This window comes from Mirounga leonina, unplaced genomic scaffold (genome assembly GCF_011800145.1).
Source record: "Mirounga leonina isolate KUSES-001 unplaced genomic scaffold, KU_Mleo_1.0 Mir_418, whole genome shotgun sequence".
In the NCBI taxonomy this organism is placed as follows: domain Eukaryota; kingdom Metazoa; phylum Chordata; class Mammalia; order Carnivora; family Phocidae; genus Mirounga; species Mirounga leonina.
In genome coordinates, this window is record NW_023270739.1 from 7,607,742 (window position 1) to 7,635,734 (window position 27,993).

The window sequence follows — 27,993 nt, forward strand, 5'->3', positions numbered from 1 at the left end:
TTCTCCCCTGCCCCTGCTCTGAGGGGACCTCCGTCACAAATCCAGCCTCTGGGGACATCTGTCTGGGTGGCAGCCGTGTTGCCCTGAGGATGAGGGTCCAGGGCCCTCTGAGGGCCCACTCTTCCCTGTCTGGTCCTCCTGCCTTCAGCTGGGAAAGGAACGAGGGTGAAGGGCCTGAAGGGGGGGGGCGTCAAGGACGGCAGGTGTGGTCACAGAGAGGACAGACCCCACTCCCGAGATGTATCATGAGCTTTATTCTGTCTTCTGAGTGATTTCCAGGACAGCCACTCATGCCTGCAAAACACTGCTTCCACCCTCTCAACGATGGGGGAGGAAGCTGAGGACCAAAGAGGGAAAGGGGGGCGGGGGGTGAAGGCCACACAGCCAGCGTGTGCCAGTGGTGGGAGAGGACCTCGGAGCCCATGACCCTCAGCCCAGTGCTCCTTCCATGACCCCCGGCTGTCCCTTCAGGGGCCTAAGGAGGCGGCAACGGTGCCATCCAGTTCCCAGGCTGACGTGGGGTCTGTGGAAGTCCTCAGATGTCCGCCAAGGCCCCCTGCAGATGCCCATCCCAGACCCTCTTCAGTACCGTGTCATTACCAGACACTCGCATACCTCCAGAGACGAGAATCTCACCCCTCACAAGGCAGCTACTCTCTCCCTGACCCCACGAAAGGTGTGCGTGTGTTAGTGGGGGTGGAGGGGACGAGAGACTGCCTCCGCTCCCCTGGGGAGCCCACCTCGCTCTGGCTCGCCCACTCAGGCTGGTGGTGGGGCAGACGCAACCGCATCTCCTGCTTTCCTGCCAGGGAACTGCCCTCCAGGGTCTCCCCCAGAGCCTGTGTGAGGGCGTGAGAAGGGTTTCTGAGAAAGAGCCTGTTCAAGGACTCCTCCTCCAGGCTGGGGCCTCCCTGAAGGCAGAGTTGCTTGCGTGCGTGCTGGGAAGTCAGCTCAAGCCTTGATGCGCTACCGCGGGTCTCAGGGTGCCAGGACCCGCTGGGGCAGCCCCTCACCACCACAGGACCCCACAGGTCAGCAGAGAGGCTGGGGCTGAGGCTCTGCCACAAGCTTCTATGTCATTCAGTGGCATGGGCGCTGCCTCCAGGCCGCCCTCCTGGTCACCACGGCTCACAAAGCTCTCTCTTCTTGGCTTCGTGGCTGTACCACCAGCCCTGCTTGCATACATCTGTCAGGGATGCTCTCTGCCGTTTTCTTGAGGATTCCCACTTGCCCCTCCTCCAAAATGGACATCCTTGCGATTGAGCCCACTCTGCTCTTGGCTTCCCTGCAGCCTTCGGTCGGAGCCCCACCAGCTCAGGCATCAAGTGCAGAGACATCTCCAGCCAGAAGCTCCTTAGGTGGACCCAGTACAATCTTGTCCTTCTACTGAAAGGAAGTGGTCCGTGAGGAGGGAGGTGGCAGGTGGGGCACCGCTGGGATCTGCACTGGGGCTGTTACTGTTGCTGGGGGTGAAGGACACAGACACAGAAGGCACCAAGACGTTTCTATCCAAACCCCGCAGTTTTCCAAGAACCAGAGGAGTGTGACTTGGCAGAGGACACACAGCAGTTTGGAGACGGAGCTGGGATGGAGTCTGCAGGTGCTGGGCTCCTAGTCCAGTGCTCCTGGTGTCTCCCGGTGGTCCTGTCTGTGGGTCTGAGCTGTGTGTGTGGGTCCCTCAGGCAGGGACGGCCAAGCCCCAGCCAAAGACAGGGGAGGGGCTGGCTGAGAACCCCCTGAGCAGAAGGAGGAGGCATTACCATGGCCAAGGGCGGTAAGCACTCAGGATCCCCACGGCTCCTCCTCCCTCGAGGGCCGACAGCGTTTCAGAGTCCAGGAGATGTTTCACAGAAGAGGAGACTGAGGCCCAAAGGGAGGACAGGGTGCAGGGTTCTGGGGCTGCTTTCCTCGCTCCTTGCTGCAGTGACGTGGGCAGGGGGCAGGGGCCTTTCCTGGCAGTGCCTGGGTGCCGAGAGCTGGGGGACCTAAGTGTCACCTCTGAGCCTGTGAGGCTTCCCACCCACCCTCCTGAGCCCTGCCCCCTCTACCCCCCACTCCTGGTAGCTCAAAGTCATGGGGGCGGGGACAATGTCTATGCGCCAGAAAAGGGTGTCCTGGGGTGGGATATAAGTCTCCAGGTACCACAGGTCATGGGGTTCCCGTGACCCCTGGACCCCCCGGCACCACCTCTCAGGAAGCTCAGTGCTTGTTGGCAATCTTCTTCTTCCGAGCAGAGACCAGGTCGTAGAAGGGGACACGGGTGATGCTGGCTCTGAAATGAGAGCAGGTGAAAAGATCGCAGGGCTGGGCTGGCTGCCAAGGGGCTCCCAGCTCCCAGGGTTTGTAGCAGGGGAGTGGGTCTCCCAGGGAGGGGATGGCCTGCCGGGCTGCAGGAGAAAGGCCAGATGGCCCCACCAAGGACCAGGTTACGGTGAGTCAGCCTTGCCCGGAGTCCCACAGGCCGGGCAGGAGAGGGTGAGGCTGAGAGCGGACAGCTTTGGGAATTCTGCCCCCCCTCCCCCAGTTCTCCGGACCCCTCTTCAGACTCCCAGAAGGAGGCGGAAGGAGCCCAGATGGAGCCAGCAGGCCTGCTTGCCCCCCACTGGCTATGTGCGGAGGCAGGTCCCTCCCCTGGGGGGGGCTCGGGGCCTCATCTGTAAAATGGAGGTCAGAGTGGGTTTGGCCTGGCCACTTCACAGGACTGCTGCACGGCTTGAGGGGAAAGACCCCGCAAGTCCCTGGGACACAGCCCCTGGCCCGGCAACTCCTCGGTGTCATCCTCTGGCTGACAGGACCCACCATCACCCACGTCTCCCCATTGGCTCTTGCCCCTCACCTGGCTCCCTCCACTGCCCATCCCGGCACCTCAAAATCAGCCCCTACACCATGGCCTTCCTCACCTGGCCACACCCCTTCTCTGTTTACCAGTCTCCCCAGTGCCCCCAGGAGAAACCCGCACTAGTTGCCATGGCGACTAAGGACTTGGTCTCCCACTGCCCGGTCCCTGCAGAGCCAGGCCCCCTGCACTGCCCGGCACCAGGCCCCCCAGGACACCAGGCTGCTATCCAGGGAGGCCCTGCACTGACCTGCCCTCTCGTCTTTGCCGGTACTAGTCCTTCCCCTTAGAGAGCCCTTCCCTCCCTCTCCACCAGGTCTTTCCAGGGCCCCTTTGGATCCTGGTGCCAATGAGAGCGTCATTCAAGAGCACTGACCACTGGTCAGGCACTGGGCAGAGAGCTTTACATGCAACATCTCATGGGATCGTTCCGCCAGCCCATGAAGTTGGGGCCTTGCTCCCCTGTGTCCTGGGGCCTGGCTACAGAATCTGGGTGGCAGGGATTTGCATGCCAGAGACAGGAGGGAGATTCTGGATTTAACCCCTTTTGCGGACAAAGAGACAAGGCCCAGAGAGAAGCAGGGGCCTCCGGGAGGGACAGGAGGCCCAGCTGGCCCTTACCGGATGGCCTCGATCCATTGGTCGCGCTCGTCGGCGCTGGACGCAGAGATGCGATAAGACTCGTGCTTGCCCTCCACCACCTTGCCCTCGCCGTCCGTCTTACACGCCTTGATCTTCTGGCCCCGGCAGCTGGGGTTGTAGAGCTCCAGGCAGAACTGCGGGGAGGTGGCTGGGTGAGGGCTGGGTAGGGGTGGGAGGAGAGGGCGGCCGGGCCGGGCTTTCCCGGGTGTTCAGCGAGGACTAGCCACATGGGGCTCGGACCGACAGCAAGACACACCCCACCCCAGGCCGGCTTCCCATGCAGGGCCAAGGGGCAGGAGCTGCTCCTCCTCACGTTGAGAACCTACTATGTGCCAGGCACGACCTAAATCCACTGTTTCCCCTAAAACCCCCAGCTGACTGCTGGGGAAACTGAGGCTCAGAAAGGAGCAGAGACTTACTCAAGGTCATCGGCCAGTGTCAGAGGCAGGCTCTGAGAGACAATGAGACCATGCCCTTTTGATGCCATTGACCTGCCCCCAGGTTCTGGAGGGTCCAGGCCAGCCGCCCCCTGGCCTCCCTCCCCATTTCAGAAATTCCCCCAGCAGCTGGGGCTCTCAGGACCCCACTGTGCCACCTACTGGCTTCTTGGGGTCGTCCACCTTCTGCACAGAGAGGTTCTCCAGCGGTATGATTCCCCGTGGCTCCTTGTCCTGCAGGAGGGGCCGGGGAAGGCCAGGATCAGCAAATGCAGCCTTGACACCCAGGGCAGGGAGTGAACTTGTGGGGCTCCCCCAACTCATAGAGGAGTGCACTCATCTCCCCAGACTCTGTCCAGCCTTGGAGGGGGAGGGGAGCAGTGCACGGAGAGCCCAGGCAGGGAGTTAGGAGGCTGCCCCTCCTCCTCCTTGCCGCTCAGTCTCCCCACCTGTGAAATGGGTGTGGAGGGGGGCTGAATGGTCTCAAAGGGGCCCCAAGCTCTGTGAGTGGACTGATTAGCACTAGTCTGGGAGTGGGGAGAGGGGCAGGGGCGGGCTCAGAAGCATCCTGCTTACAGTGGTGAATTCGAAGTAGTAGAGACAGTTGTCAGTCAGGATGAACCAGCGGCGTTTCCACGTCTTCACGCGGCCCCCTGCGAGAGGCCAATGGTGCAGTCAGCCAGACTTCCTCTCCCTGGGCCACTGACACTTCCTTCCGTGAGAGCGGGGCCTGGAGAGCTTTCCTCTGCCCCTTCCTCTCAAGCCTCCTAACCCCCAGCCCACCACACTTTCCCCCAGACCCATCACTTTGTCCCTCAAACACCCTAGCGGCGCCCATCACCCCAGGCTACCCCTGTCCCGCTTGAGCTGGCATTCGAGGCTCCTCCAAGATCAGGCCCCAGGACCAGTGGCCGCCCTTCCCCCTCATTTCATCCCTTGGCCGGCTCCCTGCCTGGCACCGTGCTAAGTATTTCGTCTTTTGCTTGCCAGACAATGTTCTAGATGTTTTTAGAAAACATTTGCTTATTAATCCCTAGAACCGCCTATGAGGAGGGGACTGTTATTAACCCCATTTTACAGATGAAGAGACCAAGGCACAGGGAGGCGCAGTCATCTGCTCAAAGTCCTGCAGCAGAGCTCAGATTCGAGCCTGGTGTCCTAGCTCCAGAGCCCAAGTGCTTGGCCATTTTGCCACACATTGAACTCTCCCAGTGCTCGTGATGACCATTTCACAGCCGTGGAAACCAAGGCCGAGGAACCTGACCACTGGCACGTGCAGGGAGGAGCTGGGATCTGTGACTTAGAGTCTCCCTGGGGCTGGGAACTGTCTGTCGGGCAAGGAAGGAGTCACCATGGTCTGCAGAACAGCTGGCATCTGGGCATGGGGCCGTGGAGGGCTTGGGCGGGCATCCCCAGCCCAGGTCTCTGTTGCAACACGAGGTGTCTGTCCTTACCTGTCTCCAAACGCCACCATCCCTGGCTGGGCTACCTCCGCTGGGGAGGCATCCAGGAGCGCTGGGCCCTGCAGTTCCCCTGCCAGATTTGGCAGTCTGTCCCTGCTGTGAGAGCCGTCACCCGAGCCCCAACCCGTGGCTCCTCTCTGCAGGCTGGAGGTCCTCCCAGCCCCCTTGTCATGCTGAAGGGAAGCTCCCCTGAGCCACATCCTGTCCCATTTCCTCCCCCATCTTCAGGGACACCCAACCTTCTGCCCACCCACTTGTTGGCTGTGTGGCCTCAGACAGGTACCCTAACCTCTCTGGGCCGGGCTTCCTTAGAAGCCCTCCAGGAAGAGAGAGAGGCCTGTAGTTGAAGGGTCTATGGGCCTCTCATCTCCTCTTCCTGCTTGTCCTCCCCTCCCCCACTGTTCCCTTCCTGCCCAGGACAGACAGATGGAGGGATGGGGCAGGCGGACGGCTGGGGGGCGGGGGTGTTGCCTGACTCCACCCCTGAGGCTGCATGTCAATGTGTGCGTGTGTGGTGTGTGCTTGCATGTGTCTGAGCGCACGTGCCACGTGCCCAAGTGTGCCCGAGTGTGCGCCTCACCCAGTTTGAGCAGCCAGCCCTCGCGGTCGGGGTTGAAGAAGGTGTGCGTGAGGTCATTGCCGTCGTCTTCCGGGATGGAGAAGGGTTCGCTCTTAATGCTGTCAAAGAGGTTCTGTCCCCAGAGAAGGGGGGGAAGACCGGGCTGTGATGTCCACCCCAGTCTGGAGCCTGGACCCTGCTGGGTCCATGTGGCCTGGAAACGCTCCCTGCTTCCCCCAGGCTGCTGGGGCCCCCAACCCCACTGCATGCCAGGTCCCCCCGCTCTGTGGCCAGAGTAGTGCACGCACGCGGAGGCCGCTCCCCTCAGAGAGACTGTGCCCAGCTGCCTCGCCCATGCCTGTCTGCTTGCTGGGCTGGGTCTCCCCCACTGGGTGGGGCGCTCCCCCAGGGCAGGCCTGGGTGTCACAACCCCCAGGACTCCCCCAGGGCCTGGCCTCAAACAGGTTGGCAACTCTTTACCGACCAGTCGGTTGATGGTCCCCCCGTTTCCTCCCCCCCCCCCGGCCCCCGTTGCTAGAATTCCAGAAGAGCACTGGCTTTGGCCGTCAGGCTATCTGGGTTAAAGTCTCAGCTTAGTCACTCGCTGGCTGTGTGACCATGGGCATGTTCCTCAACCTATCTGAGCTGCTGGTCCTCATCAGCAGAAATAGAGAGAAAGATGCTGACCCCTCAGAGTTCTGGGGGTGGGTGGGGGGGTAAATGGACTATACAGGGGTCAGAGCCCCTCCCTGCCCTAAGTCTAGGGGAAGGTGAAGAGGAGGGAGGGAGGAGTACAGCTTCGGCCTTCACCCAGCCACCCAGCACCCCTCTTACAGGTCAGATGAGGGAGTCAGAGACCATCACCCCAGTGTTTGAGAGTGTTGCCGACAAGGACACTCGGCTGGGACCTGTATACCACCACACCTGTTTGCCTGTGTGTGCAAACACAGACGCTCAGACACACTCACACACACACTGGGGCAGAGCAGCCAGAGTCAGGGCCTCCTTAGGTAACATCCATGAAGGGAGGGGGGCCCCCCTTTTGCTTAGCTGCAGTAGCAGAGACTTCCAGGTATACCCTGGGTAGGGGGACATGGAGGAGCGACCAGGGAGATGGGGATTGACTGCCTGTGTCAAGAAGCCCAGCCCAAGGACAGACTCAACATGGGATGCCGAACTTGGCTCTCAAGGGCAGGGACCTGTTCCAGGTGGGCTGTGGTCGCAGGGGTGGGAGTTCCCAGAAAGCAAATTTCAGTTCTCCATGCAGGACCTTCTAGCAGTTAGAGCTGCTAGCATATGGATGGAGCAACCTGGTATGGTAATGAGATCCCCGTCACTGGAGGAATGCAAGCCAGGGCGGAGACCTGTCTGCAGTGTCATCCCGGTGTGTTTTGAACCCCCTGCCACAGGACCCTGTGTTCTGTGATCAACCTGCCCATGTTTCCAAGTGTTTGGAAAAACATTCTCAACTGTTTCAGCTTATTAAAACCAGACCCAATGCTGGATCTCCATCTCGAAGATCATTAGCTCCCTTCTGTTGCCTTTGTGTATACTGCTGTTCCGATGGTTTCCTTGAGATTTGAAATGAAAAATTTCACAAGTACTGTTGGATTCCCCCTAAGGTTTTAGAAATGGTGTTTGCTGGTTTTTAAAAGGTCTTTGCTGACCTGATAGCTCCGGGGTGGGGTGGGGGTGGGGGTGGTTACAATCCCACCAGAAGCAGCTTTTCCTGGGCTTGATGGAGGTGGCTTCGGATGGACTCCAGAATCCCCGGCTCAGCCTGGCTGTGCTGGGGTGGGCGTAGGGAGAAGCAGGGACCACAGGCCCTTTTTTGGAACCCCCGCACCCCTAGTGCAGCTGGGAAGCCCTGTTGCCCCTCCTGCCCAGGCCCAGCCCTGAGAATTCCCAGGTGGTGCTGGCTGATCGAACAAAGGGAGCGGCAGAAAGGCCTTGTCAGCAGAGCTGTCAACACAGACAAACGTTTGGGAGGCCCAGGACGCAAGCGGGGGGCCAGACAGGGGGGTCTCATCCTCCGCGGTACCCACAAGAGGCCCCCTGGCAGCTTCTGCGGGTGGCCTATCAGCTTGCACGTTCTGCCCCCCACAAAGGAAACAGCTCGGTTCATCTACCGTTCCTGCACCTTGTAAACCCCAGCCCTCCCTGTAAGTAAACACCCCTGAGCGGGGGCGGGGTGGGGGGCTGGTGGCCACCAAACCTGGCTGGGTAGATGCCACCTTCCAGCGGTTCTGCTGGTCTTGTCTCTGTCTCTCTCCGCCCCCGGTTTTCCTCTGGGGGCTCCCCGCCAGACACTCTCTGTCCAGGTTGCTGAGGGGGGTTCACACCCACTGCCCCCCTGCCCCAGGCTCCAGGAAGGAGCGAATGACTCCCATCTGGCCAATCAGAACATTTCCTCCTGCTGGCCATGGTGCCTGGTTCAGGGAGGACGTGTGACCCAAGCCAGCCAATAAGCCTGAGTTCTGGGACTTTAGTTTTAGCCACTAAGTGAGAATGAACCCTGAAGCTGCCTGGGCAGTCTCTGCTGCAGCTTGAAGAGAGCCTGTTTAGGAGGGAAGCCAACGTGGAGGAAAAGGTTGCCGAGAGATGGAGAGACCAGATCGAGTCCTGACCTCACTGAGCACCTGGATCTAGCTGAGCCTGAAGCCGGAGGATCTGAAGCCAAATCGATCCCTGATCTTTTCCATTATACAAGTTGAGATTCCTTTAGCCAGGAAGCAACCAGTAACTGGGAAACACAGCCAAGTCCTCCATCCCCAAATCCTGCCTTCTGCTCTCTGCTGAAGGAAGGGCCCTGGAGTCAGAGAGGCATGGGTTCGAATCTGATGTCCTCACAAACTATGAGACCCCTGGCCAGCTCCCACTCTAGGAGGTCGGTTTCCTTTGCTGCGAACTGGGAAGGGTGCCCACTGCCTAAGGGTGTCAGGAGGAGTTAATGAGAACATAGAGTGCCCAGAACTGGGCCCGGTATGTGGTCAGTTCTGATGAAGATGTTTGGACAAAAACCCAGGAGGTCCAGGGCTGCCCACAGCAGAAGATACCCTGCACTGGGAGATTGTTCCCCTGCCTGAGCCTCAGTTTCTCCACCTATAACACCAGAGGCTGGAGAGCCCTCCTTCTTGGCCTCTTCCCTTTTTCCGCTCTTCCACCTGAGCTCCCTCTCTGGGCAGCTCTTTCAAGGTGAGTGGCCCCCTTCTTGGCATTTCTTGGGTGCCTGTCAAGTGCCAGGAGCTTGAAGTGCGTTAACTCGGCTTCTCAGGAGAACCACCCGAGGGCACCATCATCTGCCCACTTTGCGGGTGAAGAAACTGAGGCTCACACTCAAGGTCACATAACCATAAAGGGCAGAGCTAGGATTTGATCTCCTATCCTCTGAGTCCACACCCTGTACCTTTGCCCTGAGTCTCTTAGGCATTCTGCCTCATCCCTATCAGGATAGCCAGGGCAAGACGGGCTCAACCCGCCTGTCCCCTGCCTCCCATAGTGCACCTCTCTGAAGCCTTGCCCAGCTTAAAAGCATTATGTGTCCTCAGCAGGGCCCAAGCTCCAGTACCACGATGGGGAATCTTTCCACAAAGTGACAAACTTTGAATATCTGAAGGTGCTTAAAGGTGAGGTCTTCCTTTACGTATAGGGAAGAGGAGGCCCAGAGAGAAGGCAGGCAGATGCTCCCCCAACCACACAGCACCCAGGCTTCCCCCCAGACTTCTGCAGTAAAAGCCCCGAACAGCAAGGACCAGGCTTGTGTGGTTCTCTTTGCACCTTGGGAAGGGGCTAATAAACCCTTCCCAGACCTCCCAGGCAGAGTGTGACCTTAAATTGAGATACTAGACCCTAAAGCCCCAGGAGGAGAAAGTTACAAGCTCTACACAAATGTAGAGCATTGGTATTAACAAAAGGCTTGAACTAGGAAACATGCCCAAGGAGGGAGGTGTTCAAGAAGGCTCCTGGGGGAGGTTGGGGGGCTGAGGCAATAATGCTGGTGTGCCATTAACTCATTATCTGCCAGACCAGGTGTGCCCAGCCTCCTGTCACTAGCACCACAACGAGAGGACTTACTGAGTCCCAAATGCATTTTAGATTTCGGGCATCTTGCTAAGTGCTGGGGTTTTAAAATTATTATTAGTTATTCTTCATAGTGACCTAAGCCACCATTTAGACCCTGTGCTCTGTACCTGGCAGGGGCTGTGCCCTTTACATTTTTACAGATTGCTACTCCCAGCAGCTCGGTGACGCAGGCGTCATTATCCTGGTTGAGAGAATGGTGGCTTGGAGAGGCGGGTGAGTCATTCCCCAAGGTCACCGACAGACAAACGGGGCAGACGGGGATTTGACTCGAGCTCTAACCAGCTCTCAAGGCCTCATTCTGTGCTGTGGTCCCCCCACCCCCACCCCCATGATAAACTTTCTCCTCTGGGGACCGAGGAGGGTGGTGGGCTAAGGGCGTGGCAGTTCTCGAACAGGGAGGGGCACCCAAGTCCTTCCAGACCCAGGCTTCCCCCCAGACCTGGCGGGGTGCTAAGCTGGGAGGGTGGGGTTCTCACCTTCTCCTCCCCTCCTGCCAGGCTGTCACCAGGAGGCAACGGGAGCTTTATTGAGTTCTGGGGCATCTTTAGTCCTGGAAATGAACTGTCAATTCATTTTTGCTGCACCAGGTTCTACAGCTCACTCCTGTGTTTACAAAACAGTTCCAGTTCCGTGTTGCCCATAGTTACCAGGCAACCCCCTGAGGCTCATTCGAAGCCTCCTTCCCCACCTTGCCACCTGTCCCTATCCATACATACCCACACCCCCAGCCAGCCACTGCGGACCCTTCTCCCTTTCCCAGCCAGGCGAGGCCTGGGTTCTGGCAGTTTCCCTTTTCTGGACTGTCCTTTCCCTGTTTCCCTCTGTGAAAACTCCCATTCAGTCTTCAAGGCCCAGTTCAAAAGTCTTCTCCTCTGTGAAGTCTTCCAGGATGGCCTCCTTTCTCTGCCCCCAGGAGAGCGACAGTAATGTCCTCTGTGTCTCTGCAGCTATGTCCCCGTAGTTAGTACAGCATGGATCACATGGGGCTATAATTCACATAGGCATCATCTTCCCACCAGACCCTGAACTTGGCCTGGGTGGTTGATTCATCCCCAGGTGCCCCGTGCCGGGCACAGGGCCTGGTGCAGTGTGGGGGCTGTTTGAGGAAGAGACGGGGAGGCCCGCGTTCTGCTTGGCTCGCAAGCTGCCTTGTGGAAGACCTCAGTTTCCCCCTCTCTGGAGGAGGGAAGGCTTTTAGCAGAGTCTGAGGATTTTCAGCCCTGACATGCAGAGACTCTAAGAATCTGGGATTTCAAGCAACACACCCGAGTTGTGTGAGGTGCCCTTTCTGGAAAGTGCGACTGATAGGTGCCCAGAGTTCCCCAAAGGATGAAGTCTGGGAGGGTCTCCTGGGTGGTCTACAGCAGACATCCCCCTTAAGATGGGGGCCACTTGGGAATGCCCATGTCAGGACCGACGCGTTTGGTGGTGGCCCAATTCAAGACAGTCACCAACCTGGGTGGTCCATCTCAGAGCCCCCTCTTGGAGTGGTCTATCTCAGAGGAGCCCCTCTTGGACTGTCCACCTAAAGACAGGCCCTTCCCGGATGCCTGGGGACCAGGAGTGTCAGGCCGCGCTCCTCTTACCCGCAGCTGCTCCTCAGGCAGGTCACTGCCACCATTGATGCCTCGGTTCATGGACACGAAGCGCTCGAAGGGCGGCCTGTCCCGGACATTGGGGTTGTGGAGGCTGGTGTTGAGCATGATGATGGAGAAGGACAGGACGTAGCAGGTGTCTGCGAGATGGGACAGCAGTCACAGTCCTGGCCCTGGTCACTCTCGCCTCCTCTGCCCTGACCGCTTTGAGGGGCCAAGCATCAGCTGTCTCAACACCCCAAAGGTCCATGCTGTCCTAGCTTGGCATTCGAGGCCTGGCCTCCTCCCCGCTCTTACAGGCCTCCCTGCTCCAAAGAAACTTCAGCTGCCGCGCTCCTGAGCCCCTCCCATGCCTTCCCACCCCTGCACTTTGACTCCTGCTGGGCCCCCTGCCAGGCATGCCCTCCCTTTCCCTTTGCTACCCATCTCAACCCTCCCCTTTCAGCTTGAGCTCAAGCCTCTCCCCGAGCTCTTCCAGCCTCCCTGCCCACTCTGTTCTCTGCCTCCTCAGAACTCGGAGAACGCTTATTGTTGGCTCTACTGTTCAAGGCTTAGTCACGTGCTGCTTGGCAATCTTGCCGGCGTTGCGGGGCTCCTGGGGCCCAAGCTCCTGTTCCATTCCTCAGACTTTCATGGGCTTGGGGGCGAGGCCGGGCTGAGCATTTGGGAGGGAGGTGATTGCTCCTCTGGGGCATTTTTAGGCTCTGGGTCCAGAGCCAGAGAAGTCCAGCTGTGTCCCCAACTCCCTGGTGGACCTTGGGAATGTACCTGACCTCCTCGGCTTCTCCATCTGTGACATCAGGAGGTTTAACCTGAGGTATCGTCATGCTCTAGGACATCAACGATTCTACCCCTGAAAACAGTGGCACCCAACAGAACCACCTAATAGCTGTCCATTCCCACCACAACCCTGTGAGGCAAGTGTCCTTACTAACCCCATCGTACAGAGCAGGGCACTGAGGCACAAGGAGCTTCAGTTACATGCCCAAGGCCACAAAATGATGCAGTTAGACTGTGATTTAAATCTGGTGCTTTAAAATTCCGTCCTTTCTATAAGTATTTATTGTGCACCCATGAAATGCTGTGGACTGGGGATTCATTGGTGAATAAATTTGATATGGTCCCTACCCCTGTGGGGTATTTAGACTGGTGGAGGTGACAGATGATAAAGAAACACACCCCCAATTTATAGGCAACTACAAGAGAGGGCAGATGCTCCATGGGACCTGACTATGGTCACACAGCCATGGACAAGCCACGGCGCTTCTCGGAGTCTGTGTTAGACGCGGAGAGGAGAACACTGCTGACCTCAGAGTGGAGGCAAGGATTACCTGACTTTACACAGGCAGAGCTCAAGAAATGGGATTCGTTATCGTTGCTGCGGTAACTTCAGGTACAGAGAAGAAGCCAGGACAAGCCTGCCGCGAAGACTTCTTGTCCACCCTGCTGGGGGCGGGGCGGTGGGTGCAGTACTGATCTTTGCTGGTATCTTTCTATACCCCTGTGCCCCCGACCTCCTGCCCAGCGTGTTTCCTTCTTCTGGCCTTTGCCCTGATGAAAACTCCTGCCCGAAAGGTCCTTTCTCCACCTTGACCCGCTGGAGAACTCCTATTCATCCTTTAAAGCCCCGTTCAGACCCCACTGCCTCTGGGAAGCCGTCCTGGATAGGCTGACTCTGCCATCGCTGCCCTCAGCCAGGGGGACTGTGCATCATTTCCTGCCTCCTCTCCCAAGGACCGGGCCCTGAGGCAGCCCTGCCTGACAAGCGTCCAGCAGAGGGACTGGCCCAGCGTTGGCACTCAGAGAAGAAGTCTGGGCTCCCAGGGTCTGGGTGCTCGGGGGGGACCTGAGAGGGTGGGGCGGGCATGTGCCCGCAGTTCCAGAGGGGTCCCGCAGCCCCACGTCCCCTCCCACACAGGCACCTGTGCACTGGAAGACGCCTGGGTTGCAGAGGCAGTATCGGGTGGCAAACGTCTCCATCATCCGGTCGATCTTCTGGGCCTCGCCTGGCAGCCGGAAGCTCCACAGGAACTGTCTGGGGGGAGGAATGGGGCGGAGGGTGGGGATCCCGGTGGCACGGGGTGGGGGGACCCTGGATAAGCTGCTATGCCTCTCTTAGCCTTAGTCTTTATTCTGTACATGGGAGAGTCTGCCCCTGTCCTCTAGGCGCTCGGGGAGGTGCCTTTTCTTTCAAAGTGGAATGGTGCCCCCCTCCCCATCTGGGCCCAGAACCTTTTGTGGCCCCCTCCACCTCAGCCCAGAGGGGGCCTCTGTCTGCCCTGGGATCTGACTGGGGACCCCTGGGCAGGTGCCTTCTGCTGGCTGGGCTTCCTGTTCTGTGAACTTAAGCCCTTCCAGAGCTTCGAACTTAGCTCCCCAAGGGCAAGGGCTGTCTGTACTGATCCTCTCACACCTCCCGCTGGCCTCACCCCGGCCTGGGCGCCCAGGGACTGCTCAGTAACGAGCAAAAGAAGGAAGGATTGAATATTGGAGACTCCTGAGCACTTACCCCTCTCCCTTAAAGAGCGTGGGAATTGGAGGGTAGGCCACATGGCTTGGGTTCTAGTGGCTTCTTCCTTCTCTGCCTTGCAAACTCCTAATCACCCTTCAAAGCCCAGATCAAATGCCCCCATTCGGGAGCTGATTTTCCAGGCATTACTCATAGCAGCAAGACTTACTAAGCCAATTCTAAGTACTTTCTGTTTAGTTGGTACAGCCCTATGAATTTGGTACTGTTATTATTATTATTTTTATTTCTTTATTTTTAAATATTTAATTACTTATTTTATTTATTTGAGAGAGAGCAAGTGAGAGAGAGCATGAGCAAGAGGAGGGGCAGAGGCAGGGGGAGAAGCAGACTCCCCGCTGAGCAGGGCGCCAGACACGGGTTCCGACTCCAGGACCCTGGGATCATGACCTGAGCCTAAGGCAGACCCTTAACCAACTGAGCCACCCAGGAGCCCCTATTATTATTATTTTTTAAAGGTTTATTTATTTATTTGACAGAGGGAACGGGGTGGGTGGGGCAGAGAGGGAGGGAAAGAACCTTGAGCAGACTCCCTGCAAAGCGCAAACCCGACGTGGGGCTCCATCCCAGGACCCTGAGATCATGCCCTGAGCCAACACCAAGAGTTGGATGCTCAAATAACTGCACCGCCCAGGAGCCCCTAATTGGTCCTATTATTATTCCCATTTTGCAGATGAAGAAACCGAGGCACAGAGACTTGCCCCAGGGATGAGTCGCAGAGCTGGGATATGAACCGGGCAGTCTGGCTCCAGAGTTTAATATGTAATAATAAAGGCAATACCTACTGCGCTGTAACACTAATCTCAAAAGTAGTGGGAATAGCAGAAGTAGTAGTAACAGTCGTCACGATAATCAAATACGGCTGTAATAATGTAAGACCATGAGGAGCAGTGGCCGCAGGAAGGTGATCAGAGGCATCAGAGACCAAGGAGTGATGCTGTTTTGTGCCATGAGTGTGGCTCCTGATCCCCCTGCCCCGCCCCAGGCTGGGCCACCCCCGGGGGCCGGGCCCTGCTCTCCGGACCACTCACCTGAGGGCCTGCACGAGGTTGAGGTTGGCAAATTCGTGGCAGTCCACGAAGGCGTGGAGGACCTGCAGGTTGAAGGGATCCCTGGAGAGGGCAGGAAGGAGGGCACATGCACTTGGGAACTTGCTGGCACCCACCTCCTGGAGGGGGCTAGGGGGGAGGGGGGACGGGAGCCACGTCCTCCTTCTGGACCCAGCCACCTTCTGGTCTGCTCACCTCTGTCTGAGCTCACATCATCCCCCACACCCCCCCATGGTGTGTTCACCCGGGAGGAGAGCCCTGGCTTCGGAGCAGCCTGCCCTGCGTCAAGTCCTTCCTCTGTCACTTCCTGCCTGGATGACCCTACTCAAGCCACTGGACCTCCCCAAGCCCCCGTGTCCTCATCCGTAAAATGGAGAGAACCACGCCTACTCCTATTTCTTCCCACTTCCCAGCTCAAATCTGGAAGCTCTGCCCTTTTCTGCCACCTGCATCCTCTGCTCTCTTAGGAGGAATGTGTTCACCGGGGAGCCTAGGAGGAGAGTCGGTGGTCTAGCTCCCCTCTTGTCACTTACAGCCCACCTGGCACCCCCAACAGCCAGAGGGGTCCTTTCTCACCACTCCTCTGCCCAGAACCCTCCCATGGAGCCCCACCTTGTCACCTACTACTTCTTCCCTCCCTTGGTCTCTTCTAATCTCACCAGCATGCTTCTGCCCCAGGACTTTGCATGTGCTGTTCCCTTTGTTTGGAATGTTCTTCCCCCAGATGTCTTCACTGCTTACCCCCTTTAAGTGTCAAGCATCACTTTCTCCACGTGACCCTTCCTCCACGAGACCCTTCCTATCTATAATAGTTAAAGTCACAACCCTTGACCTTGTTCCTAGTGGTTCTCATCTCCCTTCCCTACTTTATTTGCATTCCAAAGAACTTGCAATTTTCTAACATATTTTACATATGTTGGGATCTGTCTTTTAATGTTATCTCCCTGAGGGCAGGAGTTTTGTTTGTCTTGTTCACTAGGATAAATTCAAGGATTAGATACTGCCTGGCACATGGTAGATACTAAAAAATATCTATTTGTTAAACAAATGAGTGAATGAAGGAAGGAAGGAAGCCAGGCTTTGGTTCAGAAGGTGGAGGAGAGTGATCAATTATTCCTCTCAAGCCCAAGAGTTATGATTTCCCTAACATAATTCATTCCCTCATTTACCTGCACACATACACACACACACCTGTGCACACCTGCACACCCTCATTCCCCATCTCCCTAAGGCCACACCCCACCTTACCTCTCCCCCAGGTAGGTGCCAATGGCCGTCTTGTTGAGGCCCTCGCCCTTGTACAGGAACTGGGCGATGTCCTGGACGTTGGGGGTCAGCAATTTGTGCTCAGTGAGATACTGGATGCCCTGGAGGGGGTACACAGAGCCCACGATCAGCCCCCACACAGCTGCTGGCCTGAGAGGAGGAAGGGAGGGGGCCTCCGTGGCCAGAGTGCGGGACAGGTGGTGGGGCACTGGGGCCTGGCATTCTGACATAGGCACAGACTGTTTTGGGAAGTTCTGTCCTCCTTAGAAGCTGACTTTGTAAGGTGGTGAGTCCCCCATCACTGGAGGCATGCAAAGAGAGATAGCATTTCTGCAAACCAGGTTCACGCCATGGTCTCCCCAGGTCCCCTTCAGTCTGAACTCTAGGATTATATGCTTCAATGATTCTATGAATTTATAACTTTAAGATTCAATGATTCAGACATTTCTTTTGTCCCCTTAAAACTCATATTGAAAAATAGTGGTTTTTTTTTTTTTCCTTTTTTTTAAAGATTTTATTTATTTGACAGAGAGAGACGCAGTGAGAGAGGGAACACAAGCAGGGGGGAGTGGGAGAGGGAGAAGCAGGCTTCCCGCCGAGCAGGGAGCCCGATGCGGGGGCTCGATCCCAGGACCCTGGGACCATGACCTGAGCCGAAGGCAGACGCTTAACGACTGAGCCACCCAGGCGCCCCTGTTTTATTTTTTTTTCTCACAAATAATCTATATCCATTGTATAAAAATCAGAAAAAACCCAACTAATTCCAAAGGAGAGGAAATGGCTGAATCCCACCACTCAGAGGGAGACAATGTCCAATGTGGCGCCTTTCCTTCCCTTTCTGCATGAAACTGCTTTTCTGATCTGATGATATCATACGCACCTCTTGCCCCCCACCAGCCCTGGCACTCAGAATCTGTCCAATTTTGGGAGTTTGAGGAGTTGGTCTCTGGTTTTCTGTGAGGGCTCCTTCGTGTCCCTGTCTGTCTTGGGGAAGAGGTTACTGGAAGATGGGGGGCAGGTGGGGGGGAGGCTCTCGGTGACAGACAGAAGGTCCTGGGACCCCTCAGGGGCCCCTCTCCGGTGCTCTGGTGGGAGTAGGAGTTAGTGTGCATGTGTGTGTGCATGCGTTGTGGGGTGTGTGTGTGTGTGTGTGTGTGTGTGTGTTCCATGTGGATGGGGCCGGGGTCCGAGGGAGGCGAACGGATGTGTGACACTGTGATGGGGAAGAGGCAGCCTTCTCAGCCAGGGCAGTAAATTTCCAGGGACCCCTTGGCTGCCCTGACCGCACCTCCGTGTGTCAGCTTGTGGCTTCCTCCTGTCTTTGTTCGAGCAGGAAGGGAACCGGCTGCCACCTAGCTGGCTGAGAGGTGGGGCTGGGGTTGCTCGGAGGCAGGGGGAGAGGTGGGGGGTGTGGGGGGTGTGGGGGAGGGGCAAGCCCTGGGTGCTCCGTGCCAGGGGCCCCAGACTGGCTCCCCCTGTCAGAGAGGCTGGAAGACACTTCTGGAGACTGAGCCCCAGGATCTAAGGGCCCCACTGTCCAAAGACCTACTCACAAAGGAGGAAGCGGAGGCTCAGCCAGCGGACTCCAAGTCTGTGGGCTTCATGCAATGTCCCCACATCCTCCTGGCTCCCACCTCATACTATGCTATGGGGTGACAGAGCCCTTCAGCCCTGATGGACTGTGGGACACTGGACAGGTACTGAGCTCTGCTGGGCCTCAATTTCCTCATTTATAAGGTGGGTTATTGTCAGTTGAGGGGAGCAAGAGGCCATTGTGAAGGTGTCCAGCCTGTAGCTCCCCCGGCCCCAGGACCACCTGAGCCCCCCACAACTGCCTACCTTCATGGGGTCCATATTGAACTTCTTACGCCCGATGCATAGCTCCTTCTCCTTCTGCACCAACCGGCTGTAGACACAAAGATGTCAGGCTGGACTGCCCCAGGACCCCAGGGCACCCCCTCCAAGCCGCAAGGATGCTTTGCTCAGCTAGAACCAATATTCCCCAAGAGCCTCCAAGTGGGGTCCTCACACCCTGCATCGGAATCACCTGGGAGAGCACGAGAAATGCAGGATCTGGGCCCCTCCCAGAGCTACTAAATCAGACTCTTCCGATGGGCCCAGTGCCAGCATTTTAACCAGCTCTGGAGCCATGGCCTTGGGAGCCCAGAGTTGCTCCAGGGAGAGCATTCAGAGGGGCTTGTGCAGGATAACAGGGAGGCTGGGGGTGAGGGCACGGGCTCTGGAGCTGGACTCCTGGTGCAAATCCCACTCCACTACTTTGTTGGCTGAGCCACATAAGGTGAATCACTTTATCTCTCTGGGACTCAGTTTTCTCCTCTGTCAAATGGGGATGACACCATCACCTGCCTCCCAGCATTGTGGAGAGGTGAAAGCGTTCAGAATAGCTCGGTGGTAGGTGCTCTGTAAATGTGTGTTATTGTTGGAGCTGGAGCAAGGCCTCTGCAGACCCAGGGCAGCCACGTGTGTGTCCATGCTTGCCAGTGTGATTGGTGTGTGGGGCTAGAAAGGTGATCGGAGACCAAGGGGTCGCAGGGGCAGGGCTGATTTCCTGAGACAAAGTTGTAGCAGTCAGTGTCTGAGGCCTTAGGGGATTATGTAGGGACCAACATTCTCTCTCTCTTTCTCTTTTTTTTTTTTTGAGAGAGAGAGAGAACAAGAGAAAGCATGAGCAGTCGCGGGGGTGGGGGCGCGGGCAGAGGCAGAGGGAGAAGGAGACTCCCCACTGAGCCGGGACCCCAAACTGGGGCTCGATTCCTGGACCTTGGGATCATGACCTGAACTGAAGGCAGACGCTTAACTGACTGAGCCACCCAGGCGCTCCTGAACCAAGATTCTTATTCTCCACAAGTGGGGAAACTGAGGCCCAGGGAGGGAAGGGGACCAGCCCCAGGTCACAGAGCCAGTGGGAGTCTTCCCACAGGAGGGGCGTGTGGATGACACCCTATGGGTGGAGTGAGGTGGGCCAGCCTTGGCCTTGCCACGGCCAGGTTCTGGTCCCTGTGAGGCCCTTGGCTCCTGGTCCTCCTCCTTGGGGCTGAACTCCCCTTCTCCCGGCCCATCCCATGATGCTCGCGGCCAGCGACTGATCAGGGGCTGGGTCAGGGTGGGTTGGGAGAGACTTTGGGTGGAGGGGTTGAGGGTGGGGTGTCTCTCAAAAGAGGGGGCCGTTGGAAGTAAGGACCAGACCAGACCACGCGATGGAGTCTAGGGTCCTCCCTGTTCATATCTAACCTCCACTGCCGCCTCCTCCAGGCCGACCCCTGGTTTCACCAGGGCCCTAGCCCCACGCATGGCCCCTTGCTCCCTCATGCTCATTCCTGGGGTGTGACATCTTTGGGAAGCCACCGTGGCAGCTTCTCAGTGTCCCCTGGCCCGGCCCCTCACCTCTCCTCCGCGGTCTCGAAGCAGTCAATCTGGGCAAACACATCTGCGATCTCGTCTTTCAGCTTCTGTGGGGTGGCAGGGGGCACGACAGGGCGGGAAAGTCAGGGATGGAGGGTGGGACGGAAAGAGATTCCCGAACACCCTCCCCCACACCCACTTGCACCCCTGGGCGTGACCCCCCACTCCACGGAGCTGCCACTGAGTGCCCCTACCCCTGACAGACCACTTTCCCAGGTATTTCTTATCCTCACAATCCCAAGCCAACCTATTGCCTGTTGATACCCAATTCCCCAAAGGCTCCTGTCTTGGGGGAGGTAGTCCCCAAGTCCCCACCCTTCCCCCCATTCTATTTCCAGCCTTCCTTCTCCCCTCTGTAGCTGTGGTGTCTCCTGCCTTTTAGACACTCCTCTCTGGCTTCCATCCCACATCCAATGACTCTGCCATTCGCCCTTGACTCCGTGCCCACTATGGGCCAGGAGTTATGGGTACACCAGGGTACCAGAGAGTGCAGGCCCTCTTCTCAGGGACCTTGTAATCCCAGTGGAATTTACAGAACAGGACGCTGAGGTGCAGAGAGGTGACGTGACATGTCCAAGGTCTGATTCCAAGTCTGTGCTTTCCCCACTCCCCTCCAGCCTTTTTCATCTTGACCCTGCAGGAGGTACCCAGGGGAAGAGGACCCCCTAATTATGCCAACCACAACCCCTGGGCAGATAGCAGAGTGGCGGCTTGTCCAGCAACCCCTTGCGGAGCAGCAAGATGAGTCCCTGGCAAGAGCCCCTAGAACCCAGCCCAGCCCCTCCTCACCTTTCCCTGCAATCTGTGGCATGAGCGTGGTTCCCCAGGCTTGTCCGGGAACCCAGGGGCAGCATGGGGGCCTGGAGACTAGACCTGAGCCCAGTCAGCGTCTGCCCATGTGATGATCTTGGCCAAGTCACTGAGCGACTTCCCCGTGATTCACTTGCAATTATTAATTGAGCACTTACTATGCTTTGACTATTGAGTTGGGGTATGATGGTGGGCAAGAGAAACCTAAGCTTTTGTGGAGCTCCCAGTTGGGTGGGGTTGGGATCATGGGGCCATGGGCAAATGAAATGACTGTGCAGAAAATGATCTGAGTAGCTACACTGTGGTGAGCATGGTGTAAGGGATAGGCTCGTCCAATCGCCATGTCATACACCCGAAACTAATGGAACAGTGCATGTCAATGCTACTCAAATAAAAAAAAAAAGGAAAATGATCGGAGTCATGGTACAGAAGGAGCATGGCACATGGTAGGTCTCGAGAACATACCTGCTGAGTGAATGATTCTGTATCTTCAACTTTCTTAGGGTAGATGTGTGTGGGGTGGGGGTGGGGTCCCCGCAACCCCAGCCGGGCGGTCAGGGTCAAGGCAGTCTCTAGGAGGCAGCATTCAAGCTGACAGTGAAGTCATGAGAATGAGGTGCCACGAGGAGAGCTTGGGAGAGTCCCAGGCTATGGGAACTGTGAGTGCAAAGGCCCAGGGGCAGGACGGAGCCTGGCACATTCCAGGAACAGAACCAAGGCCTGCCTCACAGGGGGCTAAAAATCACATGGGTGAACGTTTGAGCAACTGGTGCATTGGCGAGTGCCAGGCACATACCGGTGTTATCTTGACAAAATGGTTTAAGTTTTAGAGGGTCTGAAACTGAGGCCCAGCGTGGAGGTGAGGCCTGATAGGGGCCACACGGATGGGAGTAGAGCCTGCCGTGCTGTGAAGTGTAGAGAGCACTGAGCGGGGCTCTATACACAGTAGGTGCTTAGCCAATTGCCCCCTTCGCTCCCCCACGCTCCTGGCTCTCTCTGGGTCCTGGCAGCTGGGCCCAGCAGTGGGGAGTCCCCCTGGGATTCTGGTCTCCCCACTCCTGGGGGCCGGGGCCGAGGCCACGTGTGGGCTGGAGCCTGGCCCTGCTGTCCGACCAGCCTCGGTCAGGAGTGGGGAGGTGTGTGAGCGTGTAGGAGTGTTTGCTTCTGGGTGGGTGTGCTTGGAAGGTGTGTCAGCGTGAATGTGTGTGTAGACATGCGCACGCACGCTTGTGAGTGTGAGTGCGTGAGTGTGCACACACCTGGATGTCTTCCAGAAGCTGCTTCCGGTGCCACTTGATCCGCTGCAGCTCCTCTGTCTCCCCGCTGCTCAGCTCTGCTGGGTCTGGAGAGAGAAGAACCAGTGGTCACTGGCCCGTTCACCACCCTCCCCTCCATCACTCCCCTCCAGCCACACAGGCTAGCTCTTGCTTCCGCCAGAGCCCTCTTCCTTCCAGAAACCCATGGCTTGCTTGCCCTCATCACTCAGGCTTTGGTCCAGACGTCACCTCCTCCAGGAGGCCTTCCCTGACTACCTTCTCTAAAGCAGGCCCTTCCTCTACCTTCCCTTCCTACCCAGCTTTGTACCCTTCCGGTACAGACTCCTTGAAACCATTTTGTTTATTTGCATCTTTTCTGTTCTACTCATTATACTCCCAGCACCATGAGAGCAGACACATCAACAATTCTGCTCACTGCTCAGCCCCTAGAAAGAACCCGACGCATAGCAGGTACTCAGAATACTTGCTGGAGGCATTCGTCCTTCCTTGGAACTTTCATTTACTCTTTCCCTGGATCCCGTGTTTATCATTTATCCACTTACTTATTTGCACAACCAGGAGGTGGTGTCTCATTTTGTCTCACATGGCATTGGCCAGAAGTAGTCACATGACCACACCTGGCTGCAAGGGAAGCTGGGAAATGAGCCTTCAGTATGGTGGTCCTGATACCTTATTATGTAAGATGGGGAGATTGGGTTTTGGGGGACAATTCACAGTCCCTGCTCTAGACACTGAGGCTCAGAGAGATGAGGTGACCTGCTCAGGGTTGCACAGGGACAAGCCGCTGAGCCAGAGTGGGACTTGGATTGGGCTGGCTACAAAGCCTGGGTTCTTTCCTCATCACCTGGAAATGAATGAAGGGAGACATGTGTGTGCTGGTATTCTGTGCGAGGTGCCACACTGGGGTCAGCGACCCACCTCTAACCCATCATGCATCCTGTTCCATCCACAACACTCACCTGGTCAAAATCCCCACGGACTCCCTACTACTTAGAGAGAAAAGTTCTCATCCTGATCCTGGCCTTCCCAGCCAGCCTTATTCCCCACTATTCTCATTAAGAGCCTGACAGTCCCCTTACCAGCTCCTCACTGTCCCCAAACTGTCTCTGTCTTACTTCCCCACGTTTGCTCATGCAGATCCTCCACCCTGGCATGCCTGTCTGCCTGTCCATATCCTCCCCGACCCTTTAAGTCCTAGCTTTATGGAATACCTGCTCACATTTCTTTAAGGTTTTCTAAGGACAGACATTATCTCTCTCAAATGAAAGCAGAGAGAATATTTTTTAAGTTTTATTTAAATTCATTTAGTTAATGTACCATGTATTATTAGTTTCAGAGGTAGAGTTAACTGATTCATCAGTTGTACATAGCACCCAGTGCTCATTACATCACATGCCCTCCTTAATGCCCATCACCCAGTTACCCCAACTCCTAACCCCCTCCCCTTCAGCAGTCCTCAGTTTGTTTCCTATGGTTAAGAGTCTCTCATGGTTTGTCTCCCTCTCTGATTTCGTCTTGTTTTATTTTTCCCTCCCTTCCTCTATGTTCCTCTGTTTTGTTTCTCAAATTCCACATATGAGTGAAATCATATAATTGTCTTTCTCTGATTGAGTTATTTCACTTAGCATAATACCTTCTAGTTCCATCCACATCATTGCAAATGGCAAGATTTCATTTTTTTGATGGCTGAGTAATATTCCATTGTACCTATATATACCACATCTTCTTTATCTATTCATCTGCCGATGGACATCTGGGCTCTTTCCATAGTTTGGCAAACAGAGAGAACTTTTTTAAAAAAGATTTTATTTATTTATTTGACAGAGAGAGAGACACAGCGAGAGAGGGAACACAAGCAGGGGGAGTGGGAGAGGGAGAAACAGGGAGCCCGATGTGGGGCTCGATCCCAGGACCCTGGGATCATGACCTGAGCCGAAGGCAGGCGCTTAACGACTGAGCCACCCAGGCGGCCCTCAAGGGACTCTATTTACAGAGAAGCCGGTGTGGGAGGAGCATACGGCCCTGGCCCTGCTGGTCCTCTCAGGCGCTTCGCCCCCAGAGGCTGCCAGCCCGATGGAGCGAAGGCACAGCTTCTTGAAGGTACAGCAGACATACCAGCTGGAGCCAACATCCTGCTTGGACCAGGCACCGTCCACCCGGATGCAGTACACACCCTAAGCCAACGACCCTTAGTGGTGCTCTGTCCCCAACAGGTCACCGACACAGATCCAGGCACAAGGAGGAGTGACCCCGTGTACCCGCCTCCTGGTGACCCCCATTTGGGAATTTTCCTTTCTGTCCCTGCAACTCTGAGCTCGGCAGGCCTAGAGAGCCTGGCTTCCAGAGAGGAGGGGGGAGGTGGCCCTTATACCAGGGGACAAAGCAAGAGGCCCATTAACCTTCAGCTCAAAAACCCCTACTTTATGCCCAGTAGCTCTGTATAAATTGTGCCTTTTAATCCTTACAGCTCCTGGAAGTGGCCAGGACCCCAGCAGACACGTGACACGCAGTGCTCTCTTGCAAAACAGGGGGCTGTTTTGCCTTCTTTCTTCACAGAACTTCTTTTGGGGTTTGACAGACATGCTCATGGATCCTCCCTGTCCCCTGTCCCCTTCTGGCAGGATTCTGACCCCTGTGCTGTCCCGACAATCACAGGAAGCACCCCACCTTCCAACCCTTCACCTCCGTGTTTCAAAGCGGGGACTTCTCCCCATTTCAGAGCTGAGGGCACAGATGTTTCGGGGAGGGTGACAAGGACACAGAGTGAGAGCCTGGTGATGCTGGAGTTTCAAACACCGGAGCAGCTCATGGGGGGCGCATTTTGATAACAATAGACCTAAAACTACAAACAAATAATAAAAGGAGAAGGACCAAAGCCACCACCATGAACTCTGTTGACTCCTCCCTTGGCTCTGAGCTTCCCACCTCACAAGGGCTGCCCGTGGACGACGGACCCCACCCACGCTGCAGGCTGGGGCTGCCCAGGCCAGCTGGGGGCGCCCTGGTGCCCACCCCGACCCGTTCCCCAGCTCCTCCCAACTTCCCCTTTGTCCTTCCTCTTTTCCATCGTATTTTTAGAAATTGTTCTGCTTGCAGCCCCGCTTCCAGAACAGCTGGCCTTGCTTCCCCTTTCCAGGGCAGGAGGAGGGTGCGATCCTGGGGCCCCGAGGGCAGAGGTGCCTCAGAGTCTCAGCATGAGGGGCACGGGGGCAGGAGGGGGTGTCTGGCGGAGCTGCTCCCGGCCCAGCCCCCGAGGCTCTGTGGGTGTCGTGTGGCTTCCTCCCCGCCCCCAGAGCCAAGCTGTGTCTATTTTTGACTACGCCCAGCCTCCCTGCACCAGCCCAAAGGTGCTATCTTTGGTCACGTAGGGGCTTTGCTGCCTGGACCTCTAGCCTTCCCGGCAGGCCCTGGGGGAGGGGCCTGATCTGCTTCTGGGCAGAACACACGGCAGGAGGGGAGGCTGTCCTGGGGGACCTTGCTCACCATCCTGTCTACAGTACAGATGGGGAGCCGGAGCCCACAGAAGGAAAAGGCCTGGGGCGCCTGGGTGGCTCAGTTGTTTAAGCGACTGCCTTCGGCTCAGGTCATGATCCTGGAGTCCCGGGATCAAGTCCCGCATCGGGCTCCCTGCTCAGCGGGGAGTCTGCTTCTCCCTCTGACTCTCCCCCTCTCATGCTCTCTCTCTATCACTATCTCGCTCAATAAATAAAATCTTTAAAAAAAAAAAAAAAGGAAGGAAAAGGCCCATCACGGCCAAGGGTGGGTTGGTGCCGAGCTGGGACCTGAGCCAGGTGGGGCTGACTCCCAGTCCCTACTTACTCTCCCAGCTTGGACCGGGAGGATGGTGCCCACTGACAGATGATGAATCTGAGCTCAGAGAGGGGAAATCACCTGGCTGTGGAGGAGCTTTGATTAAGACCCACTCTGGGTAATGGAGGATGACCTTCCTTCCCTCCCTCTGACTCCTCCAGGAAGTTTTCCTGGCTCTCCCCCTCCCAGGTGGAAGGAGTCGCTTCCTCATGGGCCCTGGGTCATTGTGCTGCAGGATCTGTCTTCCCTTCCCCCACATTCTGGACCAGCAGCTCCCCCACGGCTGGGCCTACAGCGGGGTCACTGCTGTCCCCAACACTGCCCAGCACAGGATCTGCACACTGGAGGACTGTTGATAGCATGAATGAATGAATGAATGGATGGACCAATCCACGGAGATCTCAGACCTCCCAACACACCACCTGCATTGACTTTACTCAGTCCACTTTTCCCCAGGGCCAGCCTAAAGCAGAGCAGCACCCCAGCTTCTGGCCTCCTGTCTCCCACAGCCCAGGCTAACCCGCGGCTCTCCTTGCAGGCTCTTGTCCCTGCTCTGGCCCTCTGACGTCAAGCAAGTCAGCCTTCTCCTCTAGTTCACCTCTGGGAGCCTCCATTTCCTCATTGTGGAGACAACCATCCCTGTTCTGAAGGACTCAGTCTGTGAAGCCCCAAAAGAACAAGGTAAGAAGGGTGGGAAGCCAGGCAGTGTGGGCGGACATGACCTCCCTCGCTCCTGTCGCTTCGTATCTGCTGAGTGACCTTGAGCCCGGCGCTGTTCCTCGCTGGGTCCCCTCTTGTCTTCTAGGCACCACCTAAGACATGCTCCTGGAGCCCGCCCAGTCTGTGAGCCACCTGCCACCAAAAGCCGAAAGGCAGATGAAAGGGATGGGTGGTTCTCTGACTGGGTTCCCCAGAGCCCGCAGGGCCCGGGAGGCCTGGGGGGCGGGGTCAGACCGCTCCGTGTTAGGTTTTGTTTGAAGAAAGGGCTCTGTTGCTCACAGGGTGGATGTCATCTGAACCTGGGGACCTGGACAGCTCCTGGCCATGCTCGGCTTCTGGACTTCCAGGCAATGCTGGGATATTCTGAACATGGGGCACAGAGGCTTTGTCCCACTTCTTCTCCGTGCCTTGCAGAAAACGCAGCACCATCCTGTTCTCTCCCCTCCCAGCTGTGCAGACTGTGCCTCTCCTCTTTCTCCCCGGACACACGGTCCTGCTCATTGGGGAGGGTCTCAGCCCTGGTTCTCTGCTGCTCCTCCCTGGCCCTCCTCCACTGGCGCTCTAGGCGGTGGCCTCAGCCTCCCTAAAGGCAGCCCTCACCCCCCCATCCCCAAAGGCCAAACGGAGCTTCAGGGCCCTTGTGCTGCCCAGACAGCCATTGTCACCAACATCATCATCTTCACCTCGAGCAACCTTTCTTGCACTGACGGTTCCTTCCCCCGGGAATATTCCTTCCCCAGAAACCCATATGGATCACTCCCTCCCTCCTCCAGGCCTCTGCCCAAATGGTGTCTCCTCCTGAGCCCTTCTCGACCACCTTCTCCCATCATCCTTACCTACTTGGCTGTTCTTCCACCTGCTTGTCACCTCCTGACATATTACATTAATACCTTTACTGTCTGTCTCCCCGTCTGGAGCGTGAGCTCAGGAGGGCAGGGACAGGGCCTGCTTTGTTCACTGGACTCCCAGCTCCTGGAGCACAGCTTGGCACCCAGCCTGAGCTCATAAACATTTGTTGCTTCCTTCTGCGTTTCCCACCTGTCTTACATCTACTTATCAATTGATTCCTTCCAGGATCCTGCAAAAGCAGGCACTATTGTCCCCATCTTACAGAAGAGGAAACTGAGGCTCAGAGAGTTTGGCCCCAGGTGCTTACCTGGATGGCAGAGGTCCATTCTGAGGCCCTGGGGAAGGGTGGCCTGTACTGCCGTTCCTGCTGACCCAGCTGCTGCTGGAGCTGGCGGGGCAGAGATGTGTCACCTCGGCTACAGCAGGCCGCTTCCGGGCGGCCCCGCCCAGCCCCGTGGGGGAGGAAGTCAGTCTGTCTGCTGGGATCTGGTGTGCAGGCTCCTGACACAGTGGCACTTCCTAAAACCAGCAGTTTCGTGTCTCAGGGACTCTTTGCATTTTTGGGTGCGGGCAAGGGAGATTTAGAGACAACAGAGGCAAAGGGAGGGGTTGGGGGATAAAAAGAGAAAGTGAGACAGACAGACAGA

General features: G+C 56.9%; 1 protein-coding gene across 1 annotated transcript; it reads right to left on the bottom strand.

Annotated features, from left to right (window-relative positions):
• Window positions 1-238: 238 nt before the first annotated feature.
• On the bottom strand, window positions 239-27,807 carry CYTH4 (cytohesin 4). The gene is made up of 13 exons (XM_034987573.1): window positions 27,654-27,807; window positions 21,950-22,032; window positions 19,863-19,927; window positions 18,297-18,363; window positions 16,440-16,558; window positions 15,174-15,254; window positions 13,538-13,650; window positions 11,607-11,755; window positions 5,959-6,070; window positions 4,492-4,568; window positions 4,078-4,149; window positions 3,458-3,612; window positions 239-2,272 (listed from the first exon to the last, which is right to left on the bottom strand). Exons 1-13 carry the CDS (start codon window positions 27,670-27,672, stop codon window positions 2,200-2,202), a joined length of 1,185 nt encoding a protein of 394 aa, XP_034843464.1. The 5' UTR covers window positions 27,673-27,807; the 3' UTR covers window positions 239-2,199.
• Between the last annotated feature and the right edge of the window lie 186 nt (window positions 27,808-27,993).

Excerpts from the sequence above, each read along its gene's own strand:
- CYTH4 (XM_034987573.1), bottom strand. Across the intron at positions 18,364-19,862 it reads TTCGAGACCGCGGAGGAGAG|CCGGTTGGTGCAGAAGGAGA; the intron begins GTGAGGGGCCGG and ends TTGTGTCTACAG. Across the intron at positions 4,569-5,958 it reads GGGCTGGCTGCTCAAACTGG|GGGGCCGCGTGAAGACGTGG; the intron begins GTGAGGCGCACA and ends GGCCTCTCGCAG.